Genomic DNA, 24,225 nt, shown 5'->3' with positions numbered 1-24,225 from the left:
AGAGAGAAAGAGGAGAGCAATAAACTGATCCTGAAAGACCTGGATACCCAGGCAGAGTTTGATCAGGAGCGCCAGAAAGCTGGTGCCTTCCAAAGGCAAAGGGACGACCTGACAGCACAGATGCAGACTCTTAGTCAGGAAAGGGACACCTTAGGCCAGGAAGTCTGCCACTTAAAAAGAAAAATGGAAGAAAATCACCTGTCCCACCAGGGACTGGGTGACCTCCAAAAAGAACACCAGGACTTGCTAGAGCACACCAGGAGGGTGGAGGAGGCTCTGGCAAGACAGGAGCAGGCCAGTAGGGATGGGACTCAGGAGGTAACCCTCCTGCAGCAAAGACTGGCCCAGTGCTCCAGGACCAATCAGGAAACGCAGAGAGAGAATGAGGCTCTCTGCCAGCACAATGATAGGCTCCAACAACAGGTAGCGATGCAGGAGAGACTGGTAGTCTAGTAAGGCCTTAACTGAGGAACTGAAGGCGCAGGCTCTTCCATTGCAACAGGGAGCAGGGGCGGATAGAGACCAGGTTCGCTGGGAAAGGGAAACTCCTGAGCATAACCTCAGGAGCCCTAGCACCTGAGGCCTTTATCTCTCTGTCCCTGGACTCTGCCACCCCCATGTCCCCTGGCGCACATGAGCACCGGGCCACAGGGATGGCAGATTACTATCCAGCCAGAAGCATGGGGCTCATAGGCCAGTACCTCCCAGGAATGGATGGACGGGCATCCGGGTATGGGCACCCAAGCACAGTGCAATTTAGTGGGGAACCCCAGGAGAATAGGCCCATTAAGGGCATTCTGAAAACTTCTGCCTAGTTAGGTCAGTGGGGGGGGGTACCCATCAAATCCTGGCAGCAAGGAGGAATCTGAAGACTCCTCTGAACGGCGCAGGACACAGGAGACCAGGTCCCCACATTCTGCCAGCCATTCCCAGGCTCGCAGAATCCGGGAAAACCTGGAAGATCAGACAGGAACCTCTGGGAGCAGTACCTCTGAGTCAGAGGATGAATGGACCAGGGTTACCCGAACCAAAAAGGCCAATAAGGCAAAAAGGGCCTTGCTTAAGGTCCCATTGAAACAGATTAAGGCAATCAGGAGTGTCATCACGCCTTATCATAAGAACGCCAAGTACTCTGTTTGGGAACACTTGGAGCTCTATGAGCAAATGATGGAGACTTTTCATTTGAAGGACAGCCAAAGCTGTATCCAATATGTAAAGTGGACATTCTCCCCAGAGTACTACAGTTTCTTTGCGGGGCTGGAGGACCAAAATCATTCAAGGTGGTCCACCTATAGGGCGGCCATATGAAAACATTTTTCTGTTCACAGAAATCCCCAAGGCAGCCTACAATTTGCAGTGTGGGGAGGATCAGGCCCCACAAGAGTTTGTGCAAGAATTAAAGCGTGCTTTTGCGCAGACCACCAGAAGGGTGCGCACAGACAGCAGAGAATTTATCAATACTTTTTTCCATGCCTTGCCCAAATACATCATGACCCAGCTCGTGAGAGATTTTCACGAGAAAAGATCTTTAGACTGGGTCATTGAACAGGCTACCCGGATCTATGAGGTGCAGAAGCCCCAAAACCAACAGCACCCCTGCTGCTGCCAAGGTGGCAGAGGTAAAGGTTGCCCCCATTTTAGACTTGGAGATGAGGGGGCCTAAAAACCTACCTGCACCTAATAATCCTAAGCCCAGAAATCCCTCGGGCCAGTCACAGACAGGGAGTCGAGGAGGTAGTCCCACAAATGGGGTCCCCCGCTCCCCTGACTATGTAAGTCCCCGCTACAAGGGAAACCGACCAATCCTGGGTTATGTGTGGACTCCTCCAGCCCAAGGGGGGGGATCCAGCCAAGCACCTGACCCGGGGAACTTCCCTCCTAACTTCCCCCAGGAGGGCAGAAATTCTCCAAATCCTGGGCAGAACTTTTTCCCCAGGTATCCACCCAATTTCCAGCCCCAAAATCATCCATCCTTCTTTCCCCAATTCCCTGAGCCCAGACAACCTAATCCGGGAGAGGGGAGGCCAAGGGTGGAGGGGTACCAAAATCTTCCCAACCAGGGGTACTACCAGAGAAGGGATAGCTACCCTTCCCGGGATCAGCCCAGGGGAGAAAATAGAGCCCCGTATCAGCCTGAGTGGGTTTCACAACTTGAGCGCCAGGTCCAAAATATGGCACGGGATCTGGGTCACATACTGAGGGCTCAACAGAACCCTCAGATGAGCATGCCACCGCAGAATGCCCCAAACTCTGGACCTGGTGCTCCAGAACAATGACGGGGGCAGCACCCCGATAACCCACCGGTTCCCAGGGAGGAGGCACAAGGGGAAGGGGGGTGTAAAGCCTTGGAGGAAGCTTCCTTCCCAACTTGTAAACAGCCCCTGGAAAACCAGGAACCGGAAATAAAATCTCCTGCCCCTGAAAGCCTGCCTCCCAAGGAGCAGAGGGGGGGTAGGAGAAACAAAGGACCCAAACAGACCCACTTTGTGGAGGAGGTACAGATCTTCCAATTTGAGGGAGAGGGATCCTCAGGATCCTGGGGAAAGGATCTTCTCCTTCAGAGATGGGGGAACTCCTCCCAAGGAAAAATGGGTCCCAAGGGAGGCCAATTCAGACTGGGGAGATGTGGAGACTGAGCTACCGCCGCCCATCATCTCATCCCAGAACCGACAATACCAAAATCCCCTGGTTCAAACCCATCCTGGTGACTTCCTCCAAAAAGGGGGGGGGGGGGGTGGCCCAGAACCGGAACCAGGGAAACCCACAATGGCTCTGATCTCCAGTTGACAACTTTTTCTTTCAGATTCCCAAGGCTCTCCACAGAGTTCTGCCCAAATCTCTTCTCTAGCAATGTCCAAAACCAGAAAGTTAGCCCACCAGTTGTCCAAAAATGTGCATTATCTGTGCCCCCTTGAGGAGAAGGAGGGAAGATGCTATGCCCCGGTACAAGTACAGGGGCAGGGTACAATTTTGGCACTGGTGGACACTGGATCCCAAGCCACCCTTCTGTCCAAAAGGGCCTTTGAGGAACTAAATGCAGGAAGGGGGGAGAATTACCGTATTCCTCTCACCTCTCTTCCTGGACAACTGCAGAACTTTGACGGGAAGGAAATTCCTGTTGAGGGGACTGCAGATTTGGACATCAAAATTGGGCGACACAAGGTGAAACACCCGGTCATAGTAGTGACTCCAGAGGGCACCCCTTGTTTACTAGGGAATGACCTCCTGAGAAGGTTGTCACCCCTAACAGATTGTGTAAACAAGGTCCTCTGGACCCAGACTAGCCGACCAATAAAATTAAAACAGAGTGTCAACCATGTTAGTTTAAACGCCACTTGCCACATGGTTGAACAAAAAAGTAGAATTTCACTTCCAGAACAACCAAAGTCCAGACGTGACAGTAATAGCAGTAGGACAACAGACTGGTGATGGGGGGGTCCTCTCTATTTCTGAAAATCAACCTTCCTTCCAGTTTAAGGTGGTATTCCACACTGGAAGGAAACACCTTGAAATTCTTTACTAATCCACAATCGGAAACTCCCACTCCTATAGTCCAGAAAGATGTGAAATCAGCTCAGAGCCTGGCTGATATTCAGCAAATTGGAGAGCAGTTGTTCATCCCTGTTCAGTTAAATGATGGGAAGGACTCTGTTCTTGCTCGAGTGTGCGTGAACAACGGTAAGAGCTTCATCAGCAAAGCCATGTTCCGCCAACTCCCAAAAGATCCAGCCATTCCCACATTCAAACTGATAGACAAATGGGAAATGGACCTGGAAGCGCCTAATTCCAAACATCTCCTGCCAAGCAGGTGTATGCTCAAAATCTCCATTGGCAACAAGAGCATCGTCCATAATTGTTGGGTCGTGCGAGACGTCACTGCCGCCGTTTACTTAGGCAGTGACATTCTCAATCGCTTTGCCATTAGTTTGGACCTAATAAACTTCAAAGCGTGGTCCCGATTAGCGGATAATCCCATGGGCTTTGATGATCCAGAAAAAGCATTTAGGTCAGCTCAATTGCTACCTTATGCAGTTGAAATTCAGATCAAAGAGGAAGTCACCATCCCAGAAAGGACCCGACAATTCTCCCTGGAAGTGAATGTTAAAAGAGGACAAAAATTGCAAAACCCTGATGCTTATATACATCTAAATGCTTCTCTCCAACAGCAAGGGTTGGGGGTAAACCCAACTCCATTAGTCAATATAGAACATGACACCATCCCAATAGAGGTGGATAACAGCGACTTAAAGAGTATTACTCTAGGCGCAGGCACCATTATTGGAATGGCGGTTGATGACCGACATTTCTCCATTGATTTAGGAAATGAACTGTTAGGACCAATCCCCAAAGACTGTTTTGACAGTGACAGTGAGGACAATACAACACCAGACAGGATTTTTACCTGGCATGGGGGGAACTTCCTGGTGTACACTTCCTGCCCCTGTGGTAAGGAAGATGTGACTTGTGACTTCAGGAGGGATGAGGTGATTTTCCAGGTCCGTGAGGGTTGCCTTTCCCACCTGAGGCCTCCAGTCGAAATCAGCACTCTGACCAGGGACTTCTCCACCCAGCTGGAGGAGGCCGCTGAGATAGCCAAACCAGAAGTCCTTCCAGGCTTCAGGCAGATGGTGGAAGAGAGAGCCAACCTAGCTGATGCCTGTGTGACTCTGGAACAAAAGCAAAAGTTGAAACAAGTTTTCTTGGATTTCCAAGATCTCTTTGCGGTAGACTCATATGACTGTGGTCGCACCGACATCCACACCACAACAATTCCCACGGACCCTGGAATGACTCCAGTGTTTGTGAAGCAATATCGTTTGCCTCTCGCATCCATGGAGTCCCTTACTGAAATAATTAAGAACCTTGAGTCCCGGGGAATAATCCGTCCAATACACAGCACCTTCAATAACCCGGTGCTGGGAATATTGAAGCCAAACGGCCAGTGGAGACTCTGCGCCGACCTCAGGGAGCTCAACAAACGGGTCCATACTTCCCGATGGCCTCTGCCCTACATTGACCAAGGGCTGGCCCAGATTCAGGGGTCACAGGTATTCACAGCAATAGACCTGACCAATGGATACTGGACCGTGCCTGTCAGTAGGGAGGGCCAATACAAACTGGCTTTTACCTTTGGGGGTCAGCAGTACACATGGACCCGGACTCCCTTCGGATACCTCAACTCAAAGCAATTAATTCAACATTTTCCTACACAAGGCCATGCCCGACCTGGGTGCAAGGGGGGGGTAACCTGGCTTATGTAGATGATGTCCTCATCAAAAGTTAATCTGTGGAGGAACACATAGCGGAGATCCGTTATGTTCTGACCCAGTTGAGGGCCGCCGGAGCAAAACTTTCCTTTCAGAAAGCACATTGGTGTAGAATCCGTGTTAATTTCTTGGGGCATGAGATTACTCCTCAGGGTCTCTGTCCCCAGGAAAAGAAAGTGGAAGCACTTCAGAAACTGAAAGACCCCACAACTCTGCGGGAACTAAGGAGCCTCCTTGGACTGACTAATTACAGCAGAAAGTTCATTGAGGGCTACGCAGAGATCACCAGACCCCTGATTCATCTCCTGAAGGGGGGGGGGTCAAGTGGGAATGGGGTCCAGAACAAGCCGAGGCAGTAAGACAACTCAAAAGAAGCCTCTCACAAGCGCCTTGCCTAGCTTACCCTGTCAGAAACGAGGAGTTCTTCCTGGAGACAGGGTTCTCTAATACGTGCTTGACGGCAGTATTATACCAAAAGCATGACAAGGTCAATAAAGTAATCTCCTATGCGAGCAAAACTTTATCCTCTGTGGAGGAAAAATTCAACGATTGTGAGAAGGCACTCCTGGCAACGGTGTGGGCATTGAAGAATTACCGCCCGTTTATCCAGGGGGAACACATCATAGTGGAGACTCCACACCAGCCTCTGCAATATCTCCAAAGTGACAGAATCCAGGCCGGAAATGTGAGTAATTCCCGAATTACTTCCTGGATTCTGTCAATGCAAGGCTTTCCTGTGGAGGTCAGATATGGCCAAAACAAGAAGGGTCCCCTCGCGCAAGGTCTGGCTGACTTGCATGATTGTGCCAGAGAAAACTGTCTCGAGGACGAAAGTGTAAAAATCAAGGACAACATGGAGGCATACCTTAATTCCCCACACAAAGTCTTTGAAGAAGACAAGTGTGAGGGAATGCCCACTGTCTATGTGGATGGATGCTCTTACCATGTTGACAACGACGGGGAGAAAGAACTGGTGGCTGGCATAGGAAATGCATGGGTGAAGGAGTTCCCAGAACCCTCCGCTGGATACAAAATTGGTCCCCGAAGTAGCCAGGTGGCAGAATTGATGGCTGTGCATCAGGCCATCCTCACTGCTGTCCAGCATCAACTCCACGAACTGGTCATAATCACAGATTCGGATTATGTACGGAACGGGTTTGTGGAGCACCTGGTTCATTGGAAAACCAGAGGCATGTTATGTGCTAATAACAACCCCTTGAAACATGGGAAGTTAATCCAAAACATTGATGATCTGGTCACATCGAATGGGATGAGCATCTACTGGAAAAAGATCAAGGGTCATTCCAAAGTAGAGGGACCAGACAAAACTGGGAATGACTTAGCTGATCAGCTGGCCAAAACCGGGGCCATCCAAGGGGATCTAATAGAAATAGAGTCCCTGTTGGGGGGAAATCCAGGTCACTGCTATCACTAGGTCCCAGACAAAGGCTCACAATGTAACGCTCACCTGATTCCCGTAGAGGCGCCGGTCTTGACTGGGCGTATACCGTATCTTCAAAGGTGATGTGTAACACACGGCTGGCTCTTTGGGCTGGACCTCTGTGTACTGTATGTCTGACTCGAAGGGTAAGATGTCTGCAGATAGAAAATATGGGATTAAGGAACTGGGTTATTGAATGTCTCTCTCTTCTTCCCTTTCTCTTCTCCTGTAGAACCCCAAAGGTTAACGCTCTCACCTTAGGTAAGTGAACGCCGTGCTCTCCATCTGCCTCGGGGCAGGGTGCTGTAACCAGTTTCTTCACTGGATAAGGGGAGCAGGCCTCTTGACTTCAGAGGACTGCTGTCCGTCGTTTACTGCACGAACGGTAAGTTTCGAGTAATTCTAATGTCTTTAAAGTCTTTAGTAATGATGTTTCTTGTTTTGCAGGGTTCCGGCGATGGGGGATGACGGGCTGAAGTGAGTTGAAGATGGAGCCCGTGTGATGAATAGAAGCGCCTGGAAGCACGTAAGTAAGCGCTTGTTGCCTGCTTCACGATGCGCTCTAACTGTCTTTTTATTTTGCAGGTACAAGTTCGGAGCGGCTGCAGGGTGCCGGAATACCCACTGGGTTAGATGTGGAAAGGAGTAATGGCATGTGAGTATTAAAGTTCCCCAATGTCTTTAAACGCACCTTGTTTTGTCTTTCAGATGCGGGATGCAGCGCCGAAGGCCTCCGCAGCGTGCGAAGAGTTGGTAAGCTTTTGTCTTTCAGATGCCGGAATGCCGTGTGAAGACCTCCGGAGCGCACGAAGAGTAGGTAAGCCTTTGTCTTTCAGATGCCGGAATGCAGCGCGAGGCGTTGGTGACAGCCGATGGACCAGGTAAGTGAAGAGCTGTCACTGAAGACCGTAATGCTAACCTGTTCTTTCTTGTCTTTATAGGTGTTGCTGAAGACTGGATTCAGGATGGTAAGCCTTTTTCCTTAGGCCCAGGATCAGATGCAGAAGACACGATGAGCGTTCTGCTGCAGAGGATGCAGAATAACACAAAGCAAGATTCATCCATCGGGTGTGGTTTAAATAGCCTCCTGTAGTGCTTAGGTGTCTCCTTCCACAGCCACGCCTAACAAAAGAGTTCCTGCTTTCCAGAAGAGTTCCAGTGTTCTGAACCTAGGGAGTGGCTCCTGCCCCACCCAACAGGAAAAGTAGTCCCAAACAGAAGAGGATCAGGGGTTCAACTGGCAGGTAAGTAAGCAGCATGGTCTGCTGCAGGTAAGTCCACCCAAGCATTATGAGCCCGGCGCTTCCAGCGCTGGGACTGGGCATATTTATGAGCCTGGTGCCACTGGCGCCAGGACTGGGTCCAAAAGGTCCCAATTGGGACTGGTTGGCACTCGGAACCTGGGTTATGGATCTGCTTCCAAGGGAGTTGGGAAAACCCTGACCTTTTGGAAGCAGAGATCATGACACACAATGATCTTTCAACTGCCCAATGGAGTAAGGAGACCCCTGATGCTGATTTAATTACAGCTCAGAAGGGGGATCCAATTATTGGTAAGTTTTACCAACACCTTGAGGACCCTGAGAACTTTCCCCTGACGGATACCGATTACATTGGGAAAGAGGACCTAAGAGTGTTGATGAAATGTCCAAAAATGTTCTGAATCCAAGACGGTTTGTTGGTAAGGAAATCCCAAGCTGGCCATGATCAGTGGGTGGTTCCTACCTCATTCCGAAGCCTGATGTTAAGTCACGCCCATGATGCGGCCACCGCCGGTCATAGGGGGTTTCACACAACACTTGAGATCTTAAGAGAGGTTGCCTACTGGCCACACATGGGCCAGGACCTCAACCAATATTTGAAGGGTTGTCTTCTGTGTGCACAATTTCAGCCAACATCCCTCACACACCGGGCGCCTCTCCAAAAGAAGGGAATGACACTCCCATGGTCAGATTTACAAATCGACTTTGTAGGCCCTGTGATTCGCTCCGCTAGGGGGAATAGGTACATGTTGACTGTGACATGCTTGTTTACCAAGTGGGTGGAATGTCTCCCAGCCCCAAACTGCAAGGCAGAAACGGCAGCTGCCTTGATGATTAACCACATCTTTTCCCGTTTTGGCCTACCTCAAAGGATTGAGTCAGACAGAGGTAGCCACTTCACCAGTGAAGTGATGACAAAGATGTGGGAGATACTGGGGGTCAAGAGAAAGCTACACATTGCTTACAGGGCAGCTTCTTCTGGAGCAGTGGAACGCTACAACCGGACAAGTGTGAGCATCTTAAAAAAGTTTGTGGCAGATTCTGGGCCAAGTTGGGATATCCGATTACCTCTGGTCCTAATGGCCATCAGATCTACCCCTTCATCTGCAACCAAAATGTCACCATTTGAGTTGATGACTGGATGCAAGATGGTGCTTCCTCAGCATTTGCTCTACAGAACCCAAGAGCAAACGTTGATAAATGCCTCCACAACTCATGAGTATGTGGAGAATTTAAGGAAACACCTTCAGCATGCTTTTGCCTATGCTCAGCGGAATCTAGAAAGATCAGCCAAGAGCATGAAGACCCACTATGATTTAAAAACTACCCGAAAGGAATATAAGGTGGGTGATCGGGCCTATCTATACAATTTCCAAGGAACCAGGCCAAACAGCGAAAATTCTTGCCTACATGGAAGGGACCCTTTGAGATTATAGACAAGATCTCCCCTGCGGCCTACAAGATCCGCATCCCCAAAGGCGGTTTGGCAGAGGGGGAAGACAAGTGGGTCCACATAAACCAGTTGAAGTGTTGCCATCCCAGGCACACTTTGCAGCAACTGGAGGAGTCCTCGGTAATCCCAGAGGGTACCGCTCCAGAGTAATTCAATTCCAACCCTAAAAGATCCTACATATAGCCTATCAAATTCTGTGTTTCTCAAGTTTGTGTTCCTGTCTCTTAATTTAAAAAAATGTGCATGTTCATATCTGTTGAGTTCTAAAATATATATGCCACCCCACTATATCAATGGTGGGGGAGAAATGTCCATGAATAGGTATTGCCGCTTTTCCTTTGTCGTCCTAGGAGAAAGAAAACCTGGAGACTGGCCAAGGGGGACGATCCGGAGACCGGGAGCAGAGACCCAAGGGGCTCGGTGTACCGCCAATATTCCCATCAGGACCGGCGAGGAGAACCGATCGATCAGTACCGGATGGAGGAAAAGATGCTGAACTGTGCCATTTGCAGAATTGGGAGAAGATTATGTGGACATACCAGTACGTGGGTCAAAACACTCCTTACACCCGACTCCCCATCGACTCAGATTTAAAGTGCAGTCGGGTGGGGGGGCCTTGTTGGGTGTCCTGACCCACGTTTGAGCTATCATGCTGCAACATTTGGTGCTGTGGGCTTAGAAAATCCAAGATGGCCAAAAAGCCCACATGTGCGCCAGAATCCAGGAGAACCACGCAGTTTGTGCGCACACCAAAATGGTTACCTAACTTGCCACCCACCAGTGTAAAGAAAGATCTTTGTTAACAAAATCCACTGTTACTGACGTCAAAAAGTTGCTGAAATCGTGGCTCATCGGACCACTTTAAACATTCAACCCTTTTGTGGGGTTCCACCTAACCATTTTACTGTAAGGAGCCCCATCAAAACAATGTTAAGCAAGGATTATTTACTACCATGTAAGAACCATTCCTGTTTGGAATGCATTAATCGAAGAAAGATCCCAAAAATGGATGCAGTACCAACAAAAACCTCAAGGCGGCGCTAGCGGTCTAAACTCTGACAGGAGAACGGAGTGCAGTTGCTGACAAAGGAATTTGACTCAGCTGACTTCAAAGGCTGCATTTTAATCAAAAATTAGCCACCTGCTGTTCCCAGAGGCCAGAAGCCTGGGAAACCCTCTCACCTCAAGAGATTCACACCACAGCCCAGGATATCACATGGTCATAATAACCAAATGCAAAGTGACCCCCTGGTCTGCTGACCTCAGCCTCCTGGAGACCACACAATAGACTCTTGCACTTGAATAGAATATGTTGATTTTGACTGTTTCCTGTCAACAAAGGCCTGCCTGCCAGCACAGGCATGGTTTCTGACCCACCCAAGTCTTGGAGGCGGACTCCAACACTCTGAGAACTGAATTGAAAGCAAAAAATACAGTTTATAAAAATACTGATAACTCTTTGTAATCAAATGACAGGAATGTATAACTTTGAGAGCCTTAATTTAAAAAATGTACCTTCGATTCAAGCCCAAACTCCAATTTGTGTGATGTTCTGGGGCAAAACCCAGTTATTTATTGACACCAGACACTGTATTTAAGCTAGAGATATGGGAATTTACTGGAGTAGGTATGGACAGCCTGTGTATATGTGTATAACTTTTAATGAAGAACCAAGGTTGCATAACCCACTAAAATCGAAAATAAGTTGCCATTTTTGAATGCAAGCCCTCAGGAAGAGCAGATTTGGGACAGAGACTACCTCATGTGATAGGTAATATGTACATGCAATGCCAAACCACTATGTATTTGAGAAATGTGTATTTTGATCAAATATAGATTTGTGTGCAATTTGACAGGGGAGTGTCCTTTCTGCAGGCCATATAATGACATCGCTCTGACACTCCACTTCTTTCCCCCAATCAAGAGAGAAAGGAAAGCTTGACCAATGATAAATTGAGAGGGGGGCTGGCTTAGTGATGCTGCGCACACACCCTCTTTCAAAACACATAAAAACAGACTGCTGGGACAGGTAGAGACATTCAATTCCATTTGCTGCGGAGCATGCTGACCGACGACTTCACCTCCATAGATCCTACACTTAGACTTCCAAGCTAAACAGAGACTACAGAACTTTGAACCAAGAAGGCCCACTGCAAGCAAAAGTATTTGTCAGCAGGCCCAAAAATCATTTGTAGACTATTCACAGCCGGACCCAGCTGTTGATTCTGGCCTGAAACCCTGTGCCAGAAAGATCCAGAAGCAGTGCTGTACCCAGAGAAAGCAGAGCAGTATCCAGAACCAGAGGCCAGAGATCCAGAGTGACCCAGACCGCTGTTAGCAGAACCAGAGAGCTGACCCAGATCACTGTGAAGTGCCGAGACCAGAACCGGAGTCCAGTCCAAAACCTGACCAGATCCGTGGCGAGGCCTATTTCAAAAATATATTGTGAGTACCTAGCAGAACTGTGCAGAACCAATCTCTTAGTTAAAATAATCTGATCCAAACTATTTTAATCTAACCAGAACTGCCTCCTAACTGTCACCTGTCATTTGTAAAGCTGCACCACTGTCATTTGTCAATTCTGCAGCTGCAAAGCTGTAACCTGTCGCTTTGAATTTTTAAAATTTCAAATCCGAAAAACAACCTTCACAAAATCGTTCATAACTCTGTAACCGATTGTGCTAGGATTGTTTCCTCTGAAAGCATAGAATCTCAGCTCTTCAACAAGCTTAGAACCGACTTGCTACTCCTTATACTTTTGCTGTAATCGTGATTCACGCATTCGCGAATTTTGCCGCGATTCGCGATTTGGTTAAAAATCCAGCCACGTGTGAAAACAGCAGCTTCCTTGCTTTCCTTTGCCAAAAATTCGTTTAACCTGCTAGTTACTCCTAGAGCATTGTTAAAGGGAGCCTGCACTCATCCCTAGTATCTCTCACTCACCCTGAACCTCCTAAAGGGAATTAAAAGCATTTTCAGCATATTTCTCACTGCATTGTCACCATATTCAAAGCATTTTGCCTGTTTCAAAACTCCTATCTGTTGTATAAGCTGCTGGGGGGGAATTGAACTGAATTCTATTTGATTGCATTCCTAAGAACTGTGTGCTCTCATCTTCATCTCCTTACATTGCATAAAGGGGGGGGGGGGGGTGAATTGTCCAAGAAAGTGATTACATTGTCTTTTGCTGAAATCCTATCAAGTTATTTTCTGTACTGCATTTTCATTCCACATTGCATCTACTTGAAACCATAAAAGTAGTGTTGCTATCTTATCCACCCTATACCCGATCATCATTGATTATAAAGAAGTGTGCTAGTGCCAGACTATCCATTATTGATTACTGCTCAGATTAAGTGTGATATTCAATTATTAATTCATTATAAAAGTGTGATATATATATATATTGTTTAAATTCTCAAATAAACCTTTTAAACTTGCAAAACAGAACTACTTCTTGGCTCAGTGGGGTCAGGGGGATTCCAAGAGCGGGGTGTTATATAGGGGTAGTCATCCAGAACTCATGAACTGGACATAAAGATATATCAATAAGGGTTTCCATTCAGTATCCCAGACTAGGCATTGACTTAGCTGTAGTGTTGAATTGAATCCTCTTACAGGAATCCGAAGAAGAACTTGGAAGAGATGCCTACGGCAACTCCTAGGCTGTTGGGTTGCCCAGTGACGCCCTGTTGCAGTGCTGAAGCTCCGAATTCGCCTTGACTAGAGAAGCCCTGCTAAGGATGACTTCTCCCCTTGGGTTGTTGGGACAAATCAACCCCAAGACAAGCTCATCTGGAAATCCTCTCAGAGCTGGCTGTACTTCCATTGCTACTGCAGGAACCGATTGCCAGGGAGAGGAACACCAGAATAGAGTGAGTGTCTTTAAGTCAGACCCGAGCTCCAGGAAGATCCTCCGGACTCCCAGGAAGCAGGACTGACCAAGCCTGAGCCACTTCAACAGAGTGCTGGACCCCAGATGCGAGGAAAGTCCATAGTGGTATCCGAGAACCTCAGTGGTTCTATTTGCGAGAGGCGAGAGGAGCTGAAACCGCAAAGTGCCGCTGATCTGAAGTTTGCCCATTGCTGCCACTGACCTTCCATTCATAGTGCAGGAGTCCCCAGACGTCCTCCCTCTTGTCCCCACGACTGAGGCCCAGGACCAACAGGATCTGCAGACCAACACAGGAACAGAAACCAGCTGGAACCAATTTCCTCAAACCAAAGGTACTGTAAAACTAAGGGGACTTACCTATTGTTGTGTAACCTTGCTAGCTCTCAGTTGAGACTTGACTTGGTTGCCTTTGCAAAGTTGCTTGCAGCCTTGTCCCTCATAAGCCTCCCAGCTTGTGGCCCTACAGTGATTTCATTTTCTACAAAGACTTCTAAAACATTGTTCAACACTTTTACCTACCAGCCAGAAGTGCTCCCTGGAAGACTCTTCTTACCTCTGACTTTGTGTTTTACCTTTCCCCAGGAAAGGGTTAATCTACTTTGCATTGGAGGGTTCCAAAAGTACTTACCTGCTTCAGCATATTTGTTAACCTTTGTTTTATTCCCTAAAACCTTTTCTTTGACACCAAACTCAGTATTGCTCTAAATGAACCAGTGATATATCATTGTCCACAGCGTCCTAGTTATTTAAGTCACCTGAGGGTGTAGGAAGTGTCTGTGTGCCATCCCCAATGGGTATCTACTGATTTGCTGAAACTGAGAGTGTGTATTTTGAAGTATATTTGTATGTTACATATATTTGCTCCCTTCTAAAGAAGACTTATTCAACTGACTGTTAAATTAATAAATAATTGTTTAAACAAGAATCCTCTCTGTTATAACCCTACAGCTCACATAGACCCCTCTTGGGATAAGCCTGGCTGCTCAGCCACACTACCAAATGGTGTAGTACAGACTTATACCAAAGGTTGGGTTCCTATTGCCCGGAGGAGAAAGTTGGTGTAGTCTCCCAAAGGGTACTGCATACAATCTTGCCTAACAATGTTGTAGAAAACATAACAGAAATCATTGTTCAGAAAGTCAAAGGCATGATCAAAAGTACAAAAACCAAAATCAAATTCAAAATCAAATTTAAAATTGGTCAATTTATATCGGTATCATTAAACCAGTTGGCACATGCCGTATGTGGGTAGAGTAGAGTAGAGTAGCATGCAATCGGGAAGAAAATCAGATGAGGGTCTGTTAGTAATGGTTACAAATGACTAACTTTGCTAAAATATCATGATGTTCAATAATCCACATTCACTAGACGGAATTCCTTTTACCCGAGCATGTGGCCATGTAGACTAAAATCTTATATAGATAAAGTATATCTCAACAGCATGATTCTGTGAAAAAAATGAAAAATTGTGTGCTCAGTGTATCGTGCGAGGAAATCTTAAGCATGCTTCTCTAGGTTATTGGTAAACAGAGTTAAGCCTACCTCGTGGCGTGATCGTAGTCTGTAGCAGTGTTGCGCTTTGTTCAATAAAATAACACCTAGTTGGTTAATCTGTCATATAGACTTGGTAGCGTGTACTCTTCCCTCTACACGAGTGCTTACCTGCGCGTCTTTAGCTACAAGTCTTGTGAAAGCCGGCGTCTGCCCTGCACTGTACTGTATACAGTTGCCTGGTAACGTGACACCGAACATCCATGGGCATGCTCACATTACGGTAGATGTCGGTATCTGTTGCTAGGGCCCGCGAGCTCTACAGTATAATGATTTGTAGTGTTGTACATGTGTCTTCAACAATAATGACACAGAAGTAAAATGCGACAATCACTGTTCGCAATATTTAATGAGAGCCTTAATGTAATCCTCGAGGTCTGGAGTTGCTAAGCGAAGCGATGCGTCACCATGCCTTAATGTTCGCCTCGCCTCACACAGGCACCTGTTGCTAGGGCCTACGGGATGCCAGGTCTCTATAAATTTAACGCAGATAGTTGCTGCTGTTACTCAATCTATTAAGTGGTAAATGACTAACATAACTCAATTATGTGGAATTCACGAATATCTAATGTGATCACACTGTGGGAGGAGACTATTCATTTTGTATGCCGTATGCATTGCCCTAAATGTTCTACATGGTTCCTGTTGTTATTGTGTTGTAATGACCTATCTAGAGGTGATTCCATAACAAGTGCAAACTGGTGATGGCTGTGGGAGCGGCGATGGTGACATTATTCACTCCATCCAGGACTCCTTTCCCACTTTCCTCCCCCTCTTAGCCATCTATGGCCCAGCCCGATCAGGCGGTGCTGATGGAATAAACCGCTTCAGCCACCACAAGCATACACCAGGGAATCGAAAGCCACATGGAGGGGCTGAATCAGACTGCCATGAGCGCTGTAAGCGAGTCCTCGGCTGTCATGTTTAATATTTTGGAATTCATATCAGACTGCCTCAGCTCGAAGTGTGACACTATGGCGACCACTCTGGTGAAGGTCCAGGCCTCCTTATCTCACTCAGTAGTGTGCACTGAAAATGTGTCTAAGGGAGTTTGTGTGCTTGCCAAAGCTCAAAACAAATTGTGTGCCCTGTTAATGGAGCTAGTAAAAACATCTGATGGTCAGCACATTCACGTGCATGATGAAAAAGAACTACCCGAGAGGGGCCAGCGAGCAATTGACAACTTGAAGATGAATACCACCGTGTGGTACTTATGAAAAAAGAAGCCCTCGCTAAAAAAAAGCAGTCATGTACGAAGACCTGACAACGACAAAGAAAAAGCAAGCTGTAAATGCGGCTGCTAAGACTGTATACAAAGGAAAAATAAAATGTGAAACGCACACTGGAACTATGATGGCTAGTCCTCACGGGGAGCCTGAAAAGTACACATGCCTATCAAACTGTGCCATGATAACACATAAGCAAATAGAGCAAATACCGGAGAATCACACGGGAGGAAAGAGCAACCACCCTGAAAATGCCGGCTCTACCTTAAGTCATGACCAAAGTGGAACCCGCAAGGGCCAGCTTAACACCAAGCAAAATGGTGCCCAAAACCGTAATAAGAAGGCTATGGCTCTAAACAATAAAGACAAAGGAGGAACTACATTCAACCTAGAAGGGTTGTATCTAGTTAATCTGCCTCAGATTGAGTGTGAGCCAGTGACTGCAGTGGCTGCAGTGTCTAATGCCGCTGTGCAAACTGACTCGGGTAGCTTCTCATTGAACAGGAGTCTTAGCCCGGCTCTTGCAGCACCTGCTTTTCCAGCTAAATCTAAGATTGCAGCATTCCAAATCCGGAGCATATTTGGACAATAAAAGTGTGCCTACGTGAACCAATGTCAGATCTTAGAGCTATTTCATTCTGTGATACCTCTCCAATTTAATACACACTAATGATATATGCATTGTAGACATATGTGACTCTGCTTGCAGGGGTGAAACTGCAACCTCTAATGTCTTCTTCTTTACTGACGGAACACTATCTTATATTTTGGAACATCGTCAAGCACTGCTCAGATTGGGCTATCATTGTATGGCAGTTCAGGTTTATGCTCATAAATGTGTGGACGGCTCTGGAAAGTGTGAGGTAATGAACAGCCAGCCCGTCGGAGAACGGGGTAAAAATCGATGACACCCGTCCTAGTAACATCAGGCAACTCGGAAATCACAGCAACGGGGAGCACTGGGCCTGGCTGTGCAATCTGGTGGACCAACACGGCAGGTCTAGTTCCTAATCCTGAAACGCTGTACTGTTCTTATTTCTCAGTTGGAACACCTGGGGCAACTCCCATTTACACAAACATGGGGGACTACTGTCTCAGATTGACAAATTAGCTATAATTGCCTTACAAGAGACCTGGCTCATCTCCCCACTAGTTATAGACGGATGAAAGTCCTCTGTTCCTTGGCTTCTCGAGGCCCATGGGGACGACCTAAAGGGTGCCTAGCACTGGGTGTCAAGAAGGAGATGGGAATTGAGCGAGTCTTACCTGAGTACAAGGACATTTTAGTGGGCAGAATTACATTTAATGTACGTTCTCAGTGCACTACTAAGATTTTATATGAAATTAACATCTAAAAACCCCTCTAAGTCCTGTCATACCATGTCAAAATTATACTCACTAAGATGGGTAACAATTCCCTGATTGTGATATGTGGGGACCTTAATGCCAGGGTACCAAACATGTCCCATGTAAAAACGGCTAACCTGCTGGATCTCACATCTGCAGGCCAGTCAGTTAGACTGATTACAAGTTGTAAACGTGGAGCAAGTTGGACTAGTCGATTATACTCAAACAATTTTGAAATGGTCAACGTATGTTTTCCCTCTGACATCCCCCGGGTTACACGCGAGAAGGGAAGACCACTAGCAGTATAATCGATTACATATTTGTCTCTTATAATGTAATCTTGGACATGTGTGTGGGGAATTGGATTAAGAGCGACCACTCTCCGTTGTTTGTGAAACTGAAATCTACCCCGCTTAAACTTTTGTAGATTATGGTCTGATGTCAGTGAATAGTGCCCTGTGCCGGATATCCTAGCATGACGAGAACCTTAAAAAGGCTTCCACTAAGGCACGGGCCAGCCTTAGTGCCTTCTGTCATGTTTGGGGTCATAATCCTAATGAGAACAATAGTTTGCCTGTCATTAGCGCAATAAGTCACTTTGAAGCCTGTATGGAGCGTATTAAGGCCAGCCCGGTAGGTCCATAAAAATCGTTTAAAAGAACTGGCATGGTTTATCATAAATCTCACCAACACACTCATGATAAAGAAATCTAGGCTAAGAAAAGACGTCAGGAACTACATGCCCAAAGGGAGCATGATGCTGCTGCACATACTGGGGCTGTGAGAGCAGGGAAAAAGTGTATGCAACCTGGGAAAAGAAACACAAAGTAGAAAAGGAATGCGCAAAATGGCTCCTTTTTTTGTTCGTGCAACTCTAACGACGCTGTGTTGTTTTGGAAAACAATCAATGAGAAATATACTAATCACAGAGATCTAAACAGGGTTTCTAGGGAAGGGTGGGAAATGTTTGTGGCACAACATTTCACAGGAGAAACGACCTACAAGATTCCAGACCATATTTCCGGTGCTCTATGGCTGGACACAAAAAAAATGAGCTATATAGGAAACAAAATTAGGTCCTGTAATTCCTTGCGGGTGCCGGGCCCTGATGGGCTGTGGAGCACATTGCTCAAGTTGGACCCAGTGGTATGGGCAGAAGCCCTCAACTGACTGTTTAGCTGGATCGTGGTGGTGTAGGTCAGTATAATTGTCCCCCTTCTGAAGAACGGTAGGCCTGAGGAACCAAAATACTATTGTCTACTGGCGATGTTGGACATTCCAGCAAAAGATTTTCACCCCAAGTAATCTTGGCAGAATTGGAAGACTGAGTAGCAGTAAATAACATAATTCTGATAAATCAGACAGGTTTCCCGAAGGCATGTGACACCGCAATTAACAGCTTGGCCCTTGTTACAATCATTCAGCAGGCCGGTCTATCCGTACAACATCAGTATACGCCTCATTTATTGATTTCAGTAAATTACACTGAAATCAATACGGTACGGTACACAGACTAAATTATGGAACAAACTGAATAATTTGGAACACACCCCCGGGTCACCTTAAAAATATCATTCAATTACAAGACTGTATGCGTGTTAAAGTCCTTGTCGACCAAGCGGGGAGGACCTCAGGTTGGGTCAATACAAACAAGAGGCTCAAACATGGATGTTTGTTGGCACTCATGCTTTTTAATCTCTACCTGGTGGATTTTGGGGGGGAGATTGCTAACTATTCTGCGAACCCACCGAAATTAGGGGATATCTCAATTCAGTGGCTGGTTTAATCCAATGACCATTTCATCCCAGACTCCACCCCCTGGGGCCTACAGGGGACCTTGAATAGGTTGGCATCTTATGCAGAAAACAATAACCTCATAATTAATATGGAAAAAACAAAATTTTGATTTTTGCAACACAGGGCAGGAGAATCAAAGGGGTGTTCTGGTCCATTGGGGGCGCAAAGGTGGAAGTGCTTCCGAATTTAAATATCTTGGGATATACTTAGGCGCTGAGCTGCGGGGGATTCACCTTTTGGAACATATTAGTTTGAAAACCTCTATTGCAACAGGCCTGATAGGGTCGCTCGCTGGCAAGAGAGGTGGATATTCTCTAAAGATCATCCTGCATGTCAACCATTCTTTATGGGGCTGAGATCTGGGCAGTATCCCACGTGGAGAGCATTACAAGGTTAGAAGAAAATTGCCGTAGAATATTTCCTCGGCTTTCCCCATGTGGGTCTATTGAAATACTGTATCTAGAATTCAACTCAACACCCATTGATGTAAAATTGCAAATGCGCTGTATGTCACTTTTCTGGGAAATTCACAACGCATCAAACGCTTCCCCGCTGGGTCTTCTGCATAAGGTCGCCCAATCCAGAGCTGGGCTTATGCTAAATAGTAACTTACTGAAAATTGAGGCTGCTGGTAACATCTGGTTGGAGAGGGCATTCTACTAATCTCTAGACTGGTCTTTTGGTAAATTTAAGGACTGCGTAAAGTCAGCTTTGCGCTCAGATGCACGTGAGCAATGTATAACTAAGTTGGCAGGCAAATCTCAGGCATTGAGCCTCCTGGAATACTTCAACATATCAGATGAACTGGTGTACCAGGATATATTGAGTGTTTCATTGGAAACTATGTGATCTGGGACTACGTTAAAATTAAGTTTAACAGTGTTAAGTCCTATGAGACAACTGGGGCCTGGCTAAACATTCCCCGGAACAAACGGCTATGTCGACTATGTGGAGGAGACTGTGTTGAATCCACAAAACATCTGTTAATGGACTGTGAAGCACTCTATTCTCTACGTTTAACTTCACTTCGGAGGGCGGGCATACAAACATCGCTCTCACCTGATGAGGTCTGGCAGCTATCTGTGGGTGGGTATTGAAGGTTGTATTCATCACTTTTCCATACTTTGGAAGAAAATTGCTTCAATTTTTGATGTATTGTTTTAATAAGTGAATATGTTTTATGATGTGGAGATGGATAAATTATTTTAAAAGTTGTTTTGTACAACTGTATAAACTAAAAAATAAAAAGGGGTTTAGGACAGAGGAATAAGAGACCCAAAGCGGGTTGAGCTGACACTGGTAGATGGCCTTGACTAAAAGCAAACATCCATGTTTACAGGCTTCTTAACCCGACTGAGGAATCTGATATCCTACCCTATATGTTGAAATGGCAGACTGAATTGGGAGTTGATATCCAGCCAGTGTCCTGGTCATCTATGTGGGAGAGGGCCCACAAAGCATCACAATGCACGACAAAGAAGGAGTGCGGATGCAAGATTCTGTGCAGGTGGTATATGTCACCTAGCTGGCTGCATGAAATCAATCCTGGACTTTCAAATAGGTGTTGGAGAGGATATGGGGAGCGTGGAACATTGGGGCACTTATGGTGGACTTTTCCCCCATTCTCAACTGTATTGGAAGAAGATCCTCTCACATACCAGAGACCTTACTGGGATTGACCTTCCACTGGACTAGAGAATAATTGTCTTGGGGGATTCAGCGGTGGATGCTGGCTACCCCCTGTGAGCCAGACATCCCGGTGATAACACAACTATTAATAGCTGTCAGACTAACGCTAGCCTTCTCATGGAAATTAGCTGAAGGTCTGATAGTTGAGCAGTGGTAGGTCAGAGTGTGGACACTGTTGGCAATGGAAAAAAATAACTGCTCTCCTTACGGATTCATATCAATCCTTTCATGCGGCCTGGCTCCCAATTGTTCAATTCTTGGGCTCTAGAGAGCACACTAACCACAAACTGCAGACTCTTCAGCACTTCGAGTTACTATGAGCTTGTTGTTTTATTGGGACATACAGTTTTGCGCTGGCGCTGGTGGCACTTTATTGTTGTTACTGTTGAGGGAATTGTTGGTTAAGGAGTTGTTGTACTGTCGATTGATGACCAGATGTATGCTCTGAACTGTGTATTTTGATTAATTGAGAAAATTATAAATAAAGCTTGGAAAAAAAGTCCCTCACAATGCCTTCTTTTGTGTTTCCTAATTCTGACCTACCAAAACTTTTTACTTTGACTCTTTGATACATAGAAAACGCAACTTAAAAAAAGCTTAATGTAATGACCCATTTTAAAAAGAACCCAGATGGAACCTTTAGATTCTTCTTCAGTTTCTTTTCAGTGTCTTTTGGGGTATTGCATTATCTTCTGGTCTCTCCGTTTCCAGTGTCAATTATATTTTTCTTGTGCATAAAACACTCCACCTAAAAGGCATAAATGCATGAAATTAGGTATTAGTTAATAATGCCCTTACATAAACAAAGGGTCTATACCCACTTTGTGTGTGTAACGTTGTAAGTGGTCCTTGACTTGTTTAGCACACTCTTTTTAAGATGCTGTTTATACAGCATCCCAATGTTTGGTAAATTGGTTGTTTTTCTGAGCTTATTTGGGAAATAATTGATGTTCCAAAGGGGATCATCCTTACCTGGATGGTTCCATCTGCCGATAAGAGGTACTTTCGCTTGATTTTAATTCTCACATTAAACCTCATGAGTTCGAAGAACCATGACACAATGTAGGCTCAGCATCTCTGCACGGAAAGGACTTGCCATGTTTCTTGCTGTCTGAATTCAGTTATTGTAAGATTCTCTTTCAGAAATAAGCCCTTAGATTATCAGATTGGTATTTCTGTGAAGGAAGAATGGTGTATTTTATGTGTTAACTGTATAGTACAGCATTGGTACAAATGTAATCATTTTCCTGCATAACTGTAGATTTGTAATTAAATAATCATTTCATTTGGTTGCTTATCTCTCCAGCCATTGCAATGTATGTGTTCTGACTGAAGATGACTTACTGATATGTAGTACATTATTTGTGAAAATGTGCTGTCTAATACTTTCACTAGGTCCAAACGCCAATAGTGATGATGGTCTTATTCCTTGGACAAGATTCTGTAAAGTAAGCATACAATTTAATTTATTACCATACATGTGGCCACGCAATGTTGTGTTCTTAAATATCGGTAATGACAAAACGTACTACTGAATTGTGGGTGGTTATTTGGAGATGATTAGATAAAGTATTTTTTAATTTACAGTTGTATCTAATCTCGGCCGATACATAATGTACCCTTTTACACGGATCAATATCCTGTGTGTCTTGGTGAACTGCCTCAGAGAGAGAGAGACCGTGAGAGAGAGAGAGAGAAACCGTTAGAGAGACTGTGTGTGTGTGTGTGTGTCCGTGTCCCCCACCCACTTTCACCTGAAAAGCCATAAAACACTGGGGATAAGTCTGTACGACACAGGTTGGTAGCGTGTTGAGCAGCCAGGCTTATCTCAAGAGGGGTCAATGTGAGCTGTAGGGGAGTTTCACAGTGACAAGTATTCAAATAAACTCTTACACAAGGTTTCTTGATTAAACAGTTATTAATTATTTAACAGTCAATTACGCCTTCTTCAGAAGAGGGCAATATAATAGTAACACACAAATACACACACTCTTAATATTTCTAAATCAGTGACTACCCTTTTGGGATGGCACGCAGACACTTCCTACACCTTCAGGTGACTTTGATAACTAGGATACTGTGGATATTAATATACTACTGTTGGCATTTAGAATTATATTCAAGAGTTTGGCAAAGGAAAATATTATTAAAACAGAACAAGAGATCACACAAGTATTCTGCAAAGTTTGTTCACCCCTTGCTGGAAGGAAGACAAAAACACAATGTCAAAGGGCAGAAGACTCATTCAGGGAGCCAGGCTAGACCAAAGTCAATTGGGCAAAAGTCTAGGTGAGCTGAAGCACTTCTTGCAGGTAAGTAAAAGTCTTGCACAATGTTTTAGAAGTCTTTGTAGAAAAGAAGAATTTAAAGCAGGGTCACAAGCTGTGAAGTAAACAAGCTATCAGCAACTTTACAGAGCAACCACAACAGGTCTCACCAACAGAGAACAAGTTCAGTTACACAACAAGAGGTAAGTTCTCTTAGAGTGTAGAGTACCTTTAGGCTGAAGAAAAAGGGCAGCAGATGACTTCTGTCCTGTGCAGCTCTGCAGATCCTGGTGTTCCTGGGCCTCAGTTAAGGGTACAAGAGGGAGGACGTCTGGGGACTCCTGCACTGCAATGAGATGGTCACTGACCGCAACCGGCAATCTTCAAATAAATGGCACTTTGGTGTTTAGCTCCTCACATCTACCGCAAATAGCAACACCACGGTTCCCGGCTGTCGAGATGGGCTTTCCTTGCATCTGGGGTCCAGCACTCTGTTGAGGTGGTTCAGGCTCGGTCAGTCCTGCTTCCTGGGAGTCTGGAGGATCTTCCTGGAGCTCTTGGCCAGCTTAAAAGCAACGCACACAATCTGGTGCTCCTCTCCCTGGCTATTCGGTTACAGCAGCAACTGCAGTGGAATTTCAACCAGCTCTGAGAGGATGTCCAGGTGGCTTACTTTGGAGTTGATTGGTCCCACCAACACAACGGGAGAAGTCTTCCTTGCAGGGGCTTCTCTGTCGATATGAATTTGGAGTTTCAGCATAGCAGCAGGGCTTCACGGGCAAACCAACGGTCCAGGAGTTGCAGCAGGCTTCCTCTTCAAGTTCTTCTTCCGATTCCTTCGTCCAGTGGTCGACTCTGCCTTCCAAGCCAAAAAGCCTTGCCTTTTATGCAGTGTTCTCCCATTCGTTCCAGCCCAGCTGTCAGTCACCCAGCAGGTTGGCTGTCCTTGCTGGACAGCAAGCCGGCCAATCACCTAAGAGTGCATTCCTATCTCCTAGGAGACTAAGCACAGAGAGTTTCGGGCACCTCC

The 24,225-nt window shown here is 46.0% G+C and overlaps 1 protein-coding gene across 3 annotated transcripts in view; it reads left to right on the top strand.

Moving 5' to 3' along the window:
• STAT1 (signal transducer and activator of transcription 1) overlaps window positions 1-24,225 on the top strand; it is an 876,601-nt gene that overhangs the window by 539,638 nt on the left and 312,738 nt on the right. For all 3 annotated transcript variants that reach the window (XM_069615679.1, XM_069615677.1, XM_069615678.1), the window contains exon 18: window positions 22,324-22,376. In XM_069615679.1, coding sequence (XP_069471780.1) covers window positions 22,324-22,376 — 53 coding nt within the window. The remainder of the gene's footprint in view (window positions 1-22,323; window positions 22,377-24,225) is intronic.

This window comes from Ambystoma mexicanum, chromosome 9 (genome assembly GCF_040938575.1).
Source record: "Ambystoma mexicanum isolate Mex_15411 chromosome 9, UKY_AmexF1_1, whole genome shotgun sequence".
NCBI lineage: Eukaryota > Metazoa > Chordata > Amphibia > Caudata > Ambystomatidae > Ambystoma > Ambystoma mexicanum.
This window is presented reverse-complemented; position numbering and strand designations above follow the sequence as displayed.